Source organism: Alexandromys fortis, unplaced genomic scaffold, assembly GCF_014885135.2.
Source record: "Alexandromys fortis isolate MF-2015 unplaced genomic scaffold, M_Fortis_MF-2015_v1.1 scaffold_2_1_26212458, whole genome shotgun sequence".
Taxonomy (NCBI): domain Eukaryota; kingdom Metazoa; phylum Chordata; class Mammalia; order Rodentia; family Cricetidae; genus Alexandromys; species Alexandromys fortis.
In genome coordinates, this window is record NW_026067930.1 from 10525600 (window position 1) to 10538353 (window position 12754).

At 40.5% G+C, this 12754-nt stretch overlaps 1 protein-coding gene across 1 annotated transcript in view; it reads left to right on the forward strand.

The window, feature by feature from the left end:
• Window positions 1-12754, forward strand: part of Adcy8 (adenylate cyclase 8) — a 202978-nt gene that overhangs the window by 107859 nt on the left and 82365 nt on the right. The window contains exons 6-7 of the mRNA XM_050145415.1: window positions 2619-2777; window positions 6082-6352. Coding sequence (XP_050001372.1) covers window positions 2619-2777; window positions 6082-6352 — 430 coding nt within the window. The remainder of the gene's footprint in view (window positions 1-2618; window positions 2778-6081; window positions 6353-12754) is intronic.

Here is a 12754-nt window from a genome sequence, read left to right on the forward strand (position 1 = left end):
CAGTGTTGCCGAGCCCTGGGAATACAAGTTGTGTGGTACATGTGTCAATTGAAATAAAGAGTGGCAGGAATTGATGCTTGTTGAGAGAAATGAAAGCGGTGTCACCAGAGACAAATCCCTTCGGATAGGCTAACTAAGTCTAAGACTCCATCTCTAAACACAATGCGAGAAACACTAAATGAATGACACTTTAAAACATGGCTACAGTTCAAAATATTTTGTTCTCCCAGTTTTTAGTGAGAGCAGTGAATTTGAATACAAAATTTACAAGTTTTTATACAAATAGCCTTCAGGCTAGAGTAAAGTTGCAGCGTAAGAAACCCTGAAAATACAACTAATTGAAAATGCATTTCAAATACTTCATCTGCCAGACACCAGAGTTGGTTTACACTGTTGAGTAAGTGTAAACATATCTGTTTACTGTTGTGGTGGCATGGTAGAGTGGGGGCTGCTTTTTGTTGTCTGTGCCTAGCATTGAAGGGATTGTGCTAGTTCACATCCCTGACCCAGAAATAAAACTTGAAACTCTGAACTCAAAGTCGGGTTTCTAATGAATAATAAACAAAAAGAAATGTGTATTGTTGCCATAAAGAAAAAATAAAACTGTTAAACCTAGCCATCATCAGTCAGACCACATAGAATCTGCGATACCATAAGGCCAAAGGTTCGAAGTTTAATTATTTTTATACTACCCAGCATTAAAGGCTATCAGAGCTATATCTGTCTCTTGCAGAGATAGCTAGATCTCACAGACTCACAGTCTTGGCTGTCATGGAATTAACAAGTTAGAACAAAATGGTGTGTAAGTCTGTCAGGTAAATTTTCTTCTACCTTGACATCCATCAGTTAGTCTTACAACCTCCTTAGAAGACAAGGCATTTTTATATCTTTAGTAAATGGGTTCATATTACGTCACCAAAGCTCTTTATTTTGAATATCATTCTAAGCTGAGTTGCAGATATTCTGTGCAAAGATTTAGATAAATTATATAGCTTTGGTTTGACAATAAGATTCCTGTACGTGGAAACATTTCCAAACTTCCACTTCCAAGTGTTCTCTTCAGACCAATGGAGTCATTTAAAGGTTCTATGCTCTCTCTCTCTCTCTCTCTCTCTCTCTCTCTCTCTCTCTCTCTCTCTTATTTCTAAACCATCAGACTTTGTTTGAAGTTCAAATTTAGATGGTTTTTCTCAAGTATTTCCAAGAAGGACTATTAACCACAACATCTTATCACAAAAAAATAAAAAAAACTTACAGCACTTGTCTTTTTACCAGAGAAAAAGGAAAAACCTTTACCTTTGTTTGACAACTTTTTTAAAGTATTATTGAGGGAAAATAGCCATCATATATTTTCTAGCAATAAAAATTTCAATTCATGTATTCTTTTGAAATATCATATTCTACTCACTGAAATTCTGCAGAAATATCTTTTATCTATGAATTAGAATTATCTAAGTTGCGGACAATGAGGGCTGCTGAGAAGCCAAGGACAATGCCACTGGGTTTTGATCCTACTTCATGTTCTAGCTTTGTGGGAGCCTAGCCAGTTTGGATGTCCACCTTCCTAGACCAAGATGGAGCGGGGAGGACTTTGGACTTTCCACAGGGCAGGGAACCCTGACTGCCCCTCAGACTGGAGAGGGAGGGGGAGAGGAGTGGGGGGGAGGGGGGAAAAGGGAGACGGGGAGGGAAATGGGAGGCGGGAGGAGGCGGAAATCTTTTTTTTTTCAATAAAAAAATTATATTTAAAAAAAAAGAATATATGCCAATAAATCCATTTCAAGCTAAAAAAAAGAAAAAAAAGAATTATCTAAGTATTCTGAGAGTAAAAAAGAGATAAGCACTTGTACCTGGAGAATGTCCAACCCTGACTACATCATCCTCTTTGCTCAGGCTCCTTCTTCAATGTCCACAAAAGACAACTCAATGTGGACCCTATACACTGCTAAATTGAATCTTAGTAAACCCTTTCAAAGTTAAGACCTAAAAACATTATAGGAAAGTCCAACATCTTTCCTGACTCTCCAGAAATGAATAAGATGGGTCCTGGGTTGTGAGTCCTATATTTTAGAGGCTATTACTTTAAGGAGTAAAAGAGAAGGAAAGAGTTTGAATCATAAAATTATGGGGTGATGCAATCATCTTTTTATTTGTAAGGAATAGCTGGAAGCCATATCCAACAGCAGAAATGGGGACCTCAGACTCTGTGTGAAGCTTGATTGAAGGAGAGTGTTCGCAGAGGCTCGATGAGAAGAAAACCAGAACACTTCTGGTTGGGAACAGAACATGCACTGAAGTACAGTGCCCACAATCTACCTCTTTTATTCACAGTTAGGTACAAAAAGTGCTGATGTCATTTCTAGAAACAAAGGTTACAAAATAAGCTTTGGGAGCAGGTTACTACGAGCATTAAAATGGCTCAAATCTAAGGGTTTTCAGACAAGAATAGAATTTTTCCAGTTATTGGGGACCTCAGAAAGCTTCATGGAAGAAGTGGCATTTGAATAAGTAAGAGGTAAATTTATGGAGTAGACAGTTCTGGTTCTGCCACCTCAGTCCAGTGATGGTTATCATGGCCTAATTTGTATGTCTCCATGTCTCCATTCATCTGTCAACAGGTATGTGAGATCCAGAACGAAGCATGATGTTGACATGAGAATTGGAATCCACTCGGGCTCCGTGCTATGTGGCGTGTTGGGTCTGAGGAAGTGGCAGTTTGATGTCTGGTCTTGGGATGTGGACATTGCAAACAAACTTGAATCTGGAGGGATCCCTGGGTAAGCAGAGCAAAGCCCTTTTGTTGCCTAACTCTTTCACTGTCTAACGTTGTAATTCCAGGTTTTCTGTGTACAGAGTTCAAAGATAGAAATCTAGGAAGCCATTATTCAGGAGGTCACACATTAAAGCAGCATACAGTACTGGCCTGAAAATTCTAAGGAAATTGCTCAGAGATGGCAAAGATGATGAGGCAGCGAGGCTGGTGAACTGCTTATGCCCCTGCCCTGTGAAGCACTGTTTCTTTGACTTGTCTACATATTAGATTCACAGCATGATACACACTCATGACCAGACCCGATGCTGGTTCATCTAAAGTGGAGTCTTTGCAGGATCAATTTTCAGTTTTTAAATCAATTCTAATGGGCAGCCAAGATTAAAACCTATTGACCGCCAATGTGTGCATGACTGTAGGCTCCATTCCAAACTGTCAGTGCTTTCTTTGAAAACTCATCTGTCTTCCAGCTCTGGTTGGCAAGACTAGTTGGTACTGAACCTCCGGGCACAGTAGTTTCCTAGACAGCAGAACTGAAGTAGTACACAGATCTTTAGGGTTCACGCTCAGAATTTCCAAGTCTGTGTGTCTGGGCTGGGACCTAAGCAAAACACCTTTCTAACAAGGGTCTTGCTAACAGGGATACAGCTGGTCTCCATATTATACAAAGACTATTGTTGTTGAGGGTTTTTTGTCAAGTGGGACAACATATATAAAATCCTTCCTCCATGCTCAGGAGCCTCTATGGCTGTGGCTGTAGTGGGTAATTATTCAGTCACAAGATCCTAGAGAGATCCTGAAAAAAAATGTCCTATCTCCCGCTAACACTGCTACCATATAGGGCAGAATACATTCATTGTCCCTGGACCAGTCTTAGCATCTACAGAAGGAGAAAGAAAAACAAAAGGGGACAATAAAAGAAAAGGGAAGAGACAAAGGAGGAGTGAGGAAAGAGAGAAAGGGAGGAGTAAGAAGGAAATGTCTGTTACCTGGGCTATGGCGGGAATCAAATCAAATCATATAAATAAATTCATGACAACAAACAACTCCCTTCCTACAGCAAAAAAAAAGTATTGAGGTAAGGAAAACAATACAAGGTTGTTGGATTATATTTACTATCGTAACTATCGTGATTATGTTACAAGAAAATGTCAGGTTTACCTGGCAGGCATCACGTGTGAGTACTCTCTGAGCACAGATTCAAGTCCTTAGAGGAAACAAAGTCACTGGACCATCCTGTCTGAAAATGCCTTCCTTCAAAACTCAGAGTAGCATCTAAGACTTTCAAAAAGGAAACATCAGAACCCTAGTTTCTATCAAAGGCATCCCAATGGATAGTGATCAAAACCTTGATAGACGTATTGCTATGAAACAGAGGCTAAGATCCCTCTAAACACTAAAGATATAGCACTCACTTAACACAGGCAAGGATCCATCCCTCTGAACACAGCACAGATTGATACAATATAACATGCAGATAAAATGCTGAGAGCAGCTGGTATTTATTATGGTTATTTTAAAAAGGAAATCAGCCATCAGACTTGACAAAATCCTCCTTGGAAGCTCATTTTCCCTAAGAGAAAAAGGCAGTGCCTTCTAGTGTTTAAATCTTAACCTGGTCTTAGAGAGCAGCTCGGGACTCCTGATTTGTGGAATATGAGCTTCTGTGCTTCCAGGTAAAACGCTGTGGAAACATTTTGAATTAATCAAGCAGGTGTCTCAAGAGAACCCAGGCTTTCTTGCGTTTGCTTGATTATCTTGGAAGATCTAGAGAATGCCCCCTAAATGGGCAGAAATGTATCGTCTGTGCTTTTGTTTGTTTCTGCGATGAACTATTCTTCCCAGAAAGCAGGAATTTGACAGATAGGTTAATTGGCCAGAGGAGGAAGGAGAGGACGTACTGAAAGTACAAGGCATTCTTTAAAACGCCTAAACTTAAAAATGAAAGAACTCTTCATAGTTTATTTGAATATATTGCTTCTGGAATCGCAAAACCCAAGCAAAGCATTATGCCTCCACCATATTCATCCATTTACTCAGGGGAGCTTGGAGTCAGCTTAGCAAACAGTTAAGTCAAATCTGGAAGGAGGACACATTTAGCAAGTGTGCAATCACATGCTGAATTGGGAGAAATGACAAAGGCTTGAATAGCTGAAGGCAGCATGGGGGCCAATACTGAAGGCGTGTCTGACAATGTGCTGTGAATGGCAGAATCAGTGACAGAGGCCTCATTCAGATGTCAGCCTGACTCCTGTGAGCCTTAAGAAGGCACGGGATATACCACAGTGAGATCACAATGGCATTTTTAAGAATATTCTAAATAATTCGAAGTCTGTGTTTTCATTGCTCCAGCGTTCTTTCTGTGTAGCGTTTTGACTACTTTACACAAATCAGCCCTTGTATACTCACAATAACATTGTGAGGCAGGTCTATGTCGTTGGCCATGTTTATGGGTGGCAAATGGCCTGGGAAAAGTTAAACAATTCTCCTCCAAGTCTTCTAGCTAGAAAATGGAAGAGTTAGATTTAGCAACCAAGAAGCAAAGTCCTCGATCATAATTCCCTTACTATTCTTCACACACCACAGTAAGTACCTGACTTTGACAACTTGAGAAAATATCTTCCATCCAGATAAGGAATTACAGCCTGAGGCTTGTACAAATCGAGTTTTGATTTTAATAAAGTCACATATTGTTTCATTTGAAAAAAAAAAGATGAAAGAAACTTGGACTGTGAGCTACATGAGTTACTCAGTTTGTGAGTGAGCCTTGACCACCGACAGCTTGTGCATTCCATGTTATTCTCCGCTCCTCTGGATACATATTAGAGGGGAAATCACATCTTGCAGTAATTTTCTAAAAGGGATGATTCATGTATCCCTGTAGACATACAAAACTGCACCACATAAACAGGTTGGAGAGACAAGGTACAGATATGTAACATGTGAAGTGATTGGGCAAACTCTGAGACAGTGAGGAAGCCATGGTCTAAGATGATTTAACTTTAATCGAAATTCAAGAATATCTGCATCATTTGCTTTTCCAGCATAGCCAACACCATTGAAAGAAAGAGAGTGTGGACAGTAATAGGAAAAGCCAAAAGAGACTCTTCACTCTGCCCAGATACCCATCAGAGCCATTTGTGTGAGGTTATGGGGTCCTTAGATGAAGGATTTCTAGTTTTGTTTTTGCTTTTCCCAATGTTTCTAAGAGGGATAAATTTGACCTTGAGAATGTCTTGTGGCGGTGTCCTATGCCCAGCCCTAACTGAGCAGCGTGAGCTAATATAACGATCCCTTCTCTGTACCCACAGGAGAATTCACATTTCCAAAGCCACCCTGGATTGCCTCAACGGTGACTACAATGTGGAAGAGGGCCATGGTAAAGAGAGGAATGAGTTCTTGAGGAAGCATAATATAGAGACCTATTTGATTAAGCAGCCTGAGGAGAGCTTGCTATCATTGCCTGAAGACATAGTCAAGGAGTCGGTGAGCTCCTCAGACAGGAGGAACAGTGGGGCAGCCTTCCCAGAAGGATCCTGGAGCCCAGAACTGCCTTTCGACAACATCGTGGGCAAACAGAACGTAAGTCCTTCTTCCTTCTTCTGTTAGCAACAAGTCCCTGCCTGAGTGCATCTCCAACCAATAGCCTCAGAGGAAAGCAATCCATCTTTAACCTTTTCTCTACTGAGCACCGTAATTGAAAATGATCAAACAAATTTCCTCAGGACAAGATTAACCTATGTGTGCAGTTTTGGGAAAGGGCAGAAATACCACATTCCTGACACCCTCTTACTTTTTTATGCTATAAATAAAATGCCCTGTATCTACCCCCCAAAAAAGGCTCATATCAGAAAAGTCCAACGTCATTAAAATTGATTAAGCATATGAGAATGACCTCCTTTAGTCAGTAGTTCTGAGTCTTCCTGTGAGATTCAAAATCAGGAAGGTTGCCTTGATGGGGAAATAAAAGGGGCAACGCTGGATGGTGCTGGGGCTGGGGGTGCTCTAGAGAAACATGCAGTTTTAAAACCACTGCTATGATTCTAGTTTTCCATAGCATGAATTTGCTTCTTATATGAAGGAAACAGTTACAAAAACAATACAGAGGGAGCAAATCATTAATAATCAGAATTACTTTTTAAAATTATTTATTCAGGTATCTGTATCACATTAATTCAGCTCCGAGAGCCACCGCAGAGATGAGGTTTGACCAGGCTCAGACCCCAGGTGGGGAGCGCAAGTCCAGCCGGAGCTTCCACTCAGAATATCTGATGAGCACTTTTCCTTTATCGTCGATACAAAGCACATGCGCTGAAAGTTATGTGAAACGGTCCAACTCTACCAGAATGTTAGAAGCAAGTGGGAAAACCCTGTGTTCAGGATTTATCTGTCTCGAACACGTTCCCAAGTCAAACAAAAGTTGAGAGTATTGTGTAGAACAAACCAACAGTATTTGGGTTTTATAAAGATATTAAAGGGTAGTTTCTATTTTTAGTTGGTTTTTTTTTTTTTTGACAGAATTTCACTGTATAGCCTCAGCTGGCCTGGATCTTGCTGTGTAGACCAGGCTGGCCTCCAACTCACAGAGATCTGCCTATTTCTACCTCCTGAGCATTGGGATTAAAGTCGCACACCACCATGGTCCATGGTGATCTATCTTTTACACCCGAAGACCTGAACATTTCTCAGTAGCCCTTAGATTGGAGACACGTGTCTGTGAAAGCCACTTTAAATGGAACAGGTTAAATGCTGAAAGGCTTCACTCTTTCTTGGAGAAAGGTGGGGCACTCTGAGGCCAGGTTAACTTCAATTTCCTTCCAGTTTTGTGGGAAGGAGTTATGAAACAATGCATGTGCCAGATTCTACCAAGAAAAACAGAAGACTGAATTGACCCAGCAAGCCTTACAATGTTTACCCTTAGGCGTTTAATATTCTCTTATGAGTATTTAATTTACCCACAAAATAGTATTATGCCTACATAGTTCATCAAGATTCCAGTGCCTACTGCTTTTCACCCCTAAATTGACACGCCTGTTACAATCTTCTATAAGTTAAAGAATGGTACATAAACCTTTTGGAGTGAATGCATGGCCAACCGAAAGTTTCCCTTCTGTTTCCTCTACCTATTATGAGCTGGAGTCCAGGTGCTGGTTTTTATAGAGAAGGCTGTATCTGCATCCTTACCTTGACTTGCCTTGGTAATTTCATATTAAATTATCTTTCCTACTTGTTTTGATTTTTATCTTTCTGTTTGGTGAACTACATTCAAGCTAGTTGTGGAGAGTTGGAATAGTTCTTCATTGTTCTAATATCACTTTGCTTCTGCCCTTGCTGCTAATAACTGAGAACCAAGAAGGGAGAAACGGAGATGTGTGTTTTCATTTCATGGCTGACTGACCTGGGAAAATTTTTATGAGGAATTGAAACCTTTCTTTCTAATTTTCTAATTTGGATGACATCAAATGGTTACTACAGAAGATATCAAAGTAGCCAATATATTTGTATTTTGTAGATTTTGCACAATGCCTTGGTTTTGCTTAGATAAAACTTATGCGACCCATCTTCTGTGGGAATAATTTCAATTTATGTTGACGTCTTAATACTAAAGAGCCAGGAAATGGGTACTGATCTCTGTGAATAAGCACGAGTCACTAATAACATGTTGGAAACTATTGAACCGATTAAAATTATCACAACCATTCAAAGTTTATACTTACACTTAACTCTAGAAATCAGTGAGCCATATGCTCAATTCAGAGACTTAATGTGTCACTGGAAGAGATCAAGATTGTCTGGCTGAGTCTATACCGTGCCAAAATACTCAATCAGTTCCACAAGACCCAGGCAATCTAGTGTTTGCAAAATATAGATAAACCATACTTAGGTTTTGTTGGGAATTTTCCAGCCAAATTGGCCAGATGTTTTGACTTTTATTGATTCACAATGTGTGGTTAGGACTATTTATAATAAGATTATATAACTATGTCGAATTCTGTGTTTGTGTATACAGCAGGTGTTCATGTTGCTAAATCCTCACATATCCATTCAATGGGGGTTAATTCAACATCTATTGTAATGCCAACTATGGGGAGAAAGGCGAAAGAAAGAAAGAAAGAAAGAAAGAAAGAAAGAAAGAAAGAAAGGAAGGAAGGAAGGAAGGAAGGAAGGAAGGAAGGAAGGAAGGAAGGAAGGAAGGAAGGAAGAAAGAAAGAAAGAAAGAAAGAAAGAAAGAAAGAAAGAAAGAAGAAAGAAAGGCCTAAGTCATAAACAATCCCACACCAGTTTGGAATTGTGATTAACAGGGTGGTATTTATTTAAAGGGGGAAAAAAACTTACAGATCACCGTCCCAGACAACAGCCCTCTGCACAACCAGGAAGGAGTCTAGTCGCCAGAAACGGAGCAGGAAGCAAAGAGAGCATGAGGAGGGAAGTGGCTGCTTTTTTAAAGAGAGAGACCACACCCCAGTTGGCTGGTATCTCAGCGGCTATTGGCTGGAGGAGTGGAAGGACCTCCTGCAAGAAAGAAAGAAAGAAAGAAAGAAAGAAAGAAAGAAAGAAAGAAAGAAAGAAAGAAAGAAAGAAAGAAAGAAAGAAAGAGGGAGGAAAGAAAGAGAAAGAAAGAAAGAAAGAAAGAAAGAAAGAAAGAAAGAAAGAAAGAAAGAAAAGAATGAAGAAAGAGTTAAAAATGTTTTAGAGATAAAGTCAGTAAGCATTTCGTATATTTCAGGAAAACAAGAATTACTTCTGTTTTCCTCACCGTTATTTGGTAAGATAATATCTGATAAATCACGTGGTGTGATTAATCTGTTCAGTAGACAAATGAAATGGTAACCATGGATAGTGAAGGAGGCAAAGTTGGGAAGTGAGAAAAGCAGACCTTGAGGAATACTGTTAGAATTCCCATGAGGAGGCAGCTAAAGCAGCAAAGCAATCAGGAGCCATCTGGGGGCACCATATCGTGGAGACTCAGAAGTTCAGCATTCTCAAGTGAGGGACCATCAGCAAACCAAAGATAATCAGCTGTTCCAATAATGTGAAAAGTCAGAACCACCCATTGGAATTGGACTGAAAAACATCACTGGCAAGATACAGAGCTGGTGAGAAGGAAAGTCAAAAGTCAGTGTCATAGTTGATTAGGGAGGAGCCCAGGCTTCTCAGAACTCCAATTCTTGCCCTCCTCCCTCCCTCCTTTTAATTTTAGTCATCTACCAGTGGCTGAGAGGAACGAGTGAAATTACTAAGATTGGTCCCTCACCCACTGATGAGTTTCCACGTCCCCGTGTGCTCCATTTTGATGACTTGAGCCTGGCTGGGTGCTAACATACATGTTAATCTTCTGAGAACCAATGTTCTGCCACTCTGAATCCACACATGTGCAAGTATTCTGCCCAGGGTCTTAAAGCCTGGTCTTCCTGGGCATTGGCTCAATCATCACTGGATTCCACCACCACCAAGCCCTGGGTTCCTAAGTGTAGGAAAGTAAGAAAACCAGAAGACAAGTGGACTGCTAGATTGCAGAAGAAGAAGCGGGTGGACCAAAACACACTGAGTATTTTTAAAGAATATGCACAAATCTGGGGACAAGGAAATCCCCGCCTAGGCTTGAGATCCCATAATTACCATGACTTAGCAGGTCAATTGTCTAGATTCACTACTAGAATCTAGTAGTGAAAGCATAGGCCTGGTCTTTGTCTTCCAGGATTGTGTATTTCAGTGGACTGGGAGATGCATAGACTTACCAAAAGCTGTGAGCGGTATTTAAGAAATAAGGGTATGTGATGACTAGGAAGTAAATACACCCTCTGCAGGGGGATTTTCAAAGAGGTCCTTCCTGAAGATTCCATCCAAGTGCTACAAGGACTCTCAATACAAATCACCAGGATAGAAGTATTTTCCAGGAGAAACAGCACAAAATCTCTGAGGAAAGGAACACTTTGTAGCTTACAGAAAGCCTTCATGGCTAAAGCATGGTGAGCAGGGGAGGGATAGACTCCAGGAGAAAACAGGACAGATGAAAGGTTTGTCTCTCAAGCTTGTGCAGACTGTGTTTTATTCCTGGGGTGTGATGTGGAGGTTTAAGCAGACCAGTGGGGTGATCTGATTTAGACCTTTAAGAGAACACTTAGATTGCCTTCTGGTTAATGGATGAAAGGGGGTTGGACTTGGACAAAATGTATCTAATGCTCAAAATTTATAAGATAACAAGGGTGGACCTTTTACATTGCTGTTAAAATTTTTTGTGAAGAATATTAATAGCTTTAATTGAATTTTTATGGCAAGTAAAAGACCAGGAAATATGGAGTTATGCTTTTTGGAGCAAAGCTCCTCTTTGGAGTTTTAGATCTGTCTCCAATTAGTATAGAAAGGTCACCTTCATACCATCCATCTATTTTACATATGGGATGGCCTAAGATTCCATATAATAGTCTATGACTCCTCAGGCCTTTCAAAAGACTTACTTAAAGAAAATAAAAAACAGCAACAAAAATCCCACTACTGGTACTTCTAAAAACACACTTTAATCACTTCTACCCAAAAGACTGACATTTCTAACTTGAAGTCAAATGTGTACATAATGGTGACACTAAGTAGAAATTGATTTTTTTAATCCATACAACAGACAGAAAGAGAAAAGTGTCACTGTTTAGAATATAGGTAAATAGACCTTGCTGCTACATGCCTTTAATCCCAGCACTTAAGAGACAGAGGCAAATAGATCTCTGAGTTAGAAGGCAGTCTGAGCTACAGAGTGACTTCTAGGACAGCCAGGGCTACATAGAGACCTCCCCCAAAAAATCAGGTCACTAGCATAGTTAAATCTCAAAGCAGCCTTACACAATCACAGTTTTGACACTAGAAATACACACACACACACACACACACACACACACACAAAGCATTTGTGGTTCTGAAACCCCAATTAACTTCCTGAAGACTATGTACCAGAAGCCAGAGCTGGATGTAGAATGAAGCTAGGTATGACCGCCCCCAAACCATGTGTTTTCCATCAGACCCCAATTCCTCCTCGGTCTATTCAGAGTTTTCACTGTCTACATTGTTTTTCAAGTCAGCCAATCCTCTAAACTGTGTGTGTGTGTGTGTGTGTGTGTGTGTGTGTGTGTGTGTGTGTGTATGCATGCGTGCAGAGACACATGAATCACTGGCTCTGAAAATTCTGCCATAGCCCTAGGAATTGACCAGATGTAACCTTCTCCATTATCTAAGTAGCTAGCTGTTCATCACTTGAGTATCATCTACCTAGTAACAAAATCTTCAATCAACCATTCAATGTAGTTCCAGTTGGACTGGGTGATGTCGAGACCAAAAGAAAATGAAATGCTGAGAGAGGTGCTGGCTGGGCTGGCAGGGATGAGAGGATCGTCCCAAGGGTGCTGTGATTTGTGCAGGCCCCACTGGGAATTTTCTTAAGGCCCATTTTCTAAATCTTTTGGAAGAACAGGAAGAATTCCCGTCCAATAGCTTTATTGATTAAAGTCTTCCTGTAGGCTGCTGATCATGCAATTTCTCATAACAAATTGGTCCTAGCAGCGGTGAACTTTGTGATCTTCAGATAAACCTCTGCGGGTTCCAGAATGTGGCCAGAAAATGACCCTTGATGAAGAGAGCCTAAATGGAAACTCGGTAGAACGAAGGGATTGCCCTGATTTTTCAACCTACCAAGTTGCTAAGGCACATTGGGTAGCTACACTTCTCTCCGCACCTCAGCACCTGCAGGTGTACAATGGCAGAGCTGAAACAGCTAAGCCCCAGTCAAGTCCATTGCTCTGGTCACCACAGGCTAGGGTCTGGGGCTGTATTGTGTGAGCTGTGACTACTTCAGAATCCTCCCTTCCAAATTCAAAGAGTCCATGACTCTTTAGGAAGTGACGAGGACACCTGCTATTCACAATCATCAAGGGATAGAATAAGGGTCATCTTTATCATAAAACAATGTAAAAGAATTTGAAGGAAAAAATATTTCAC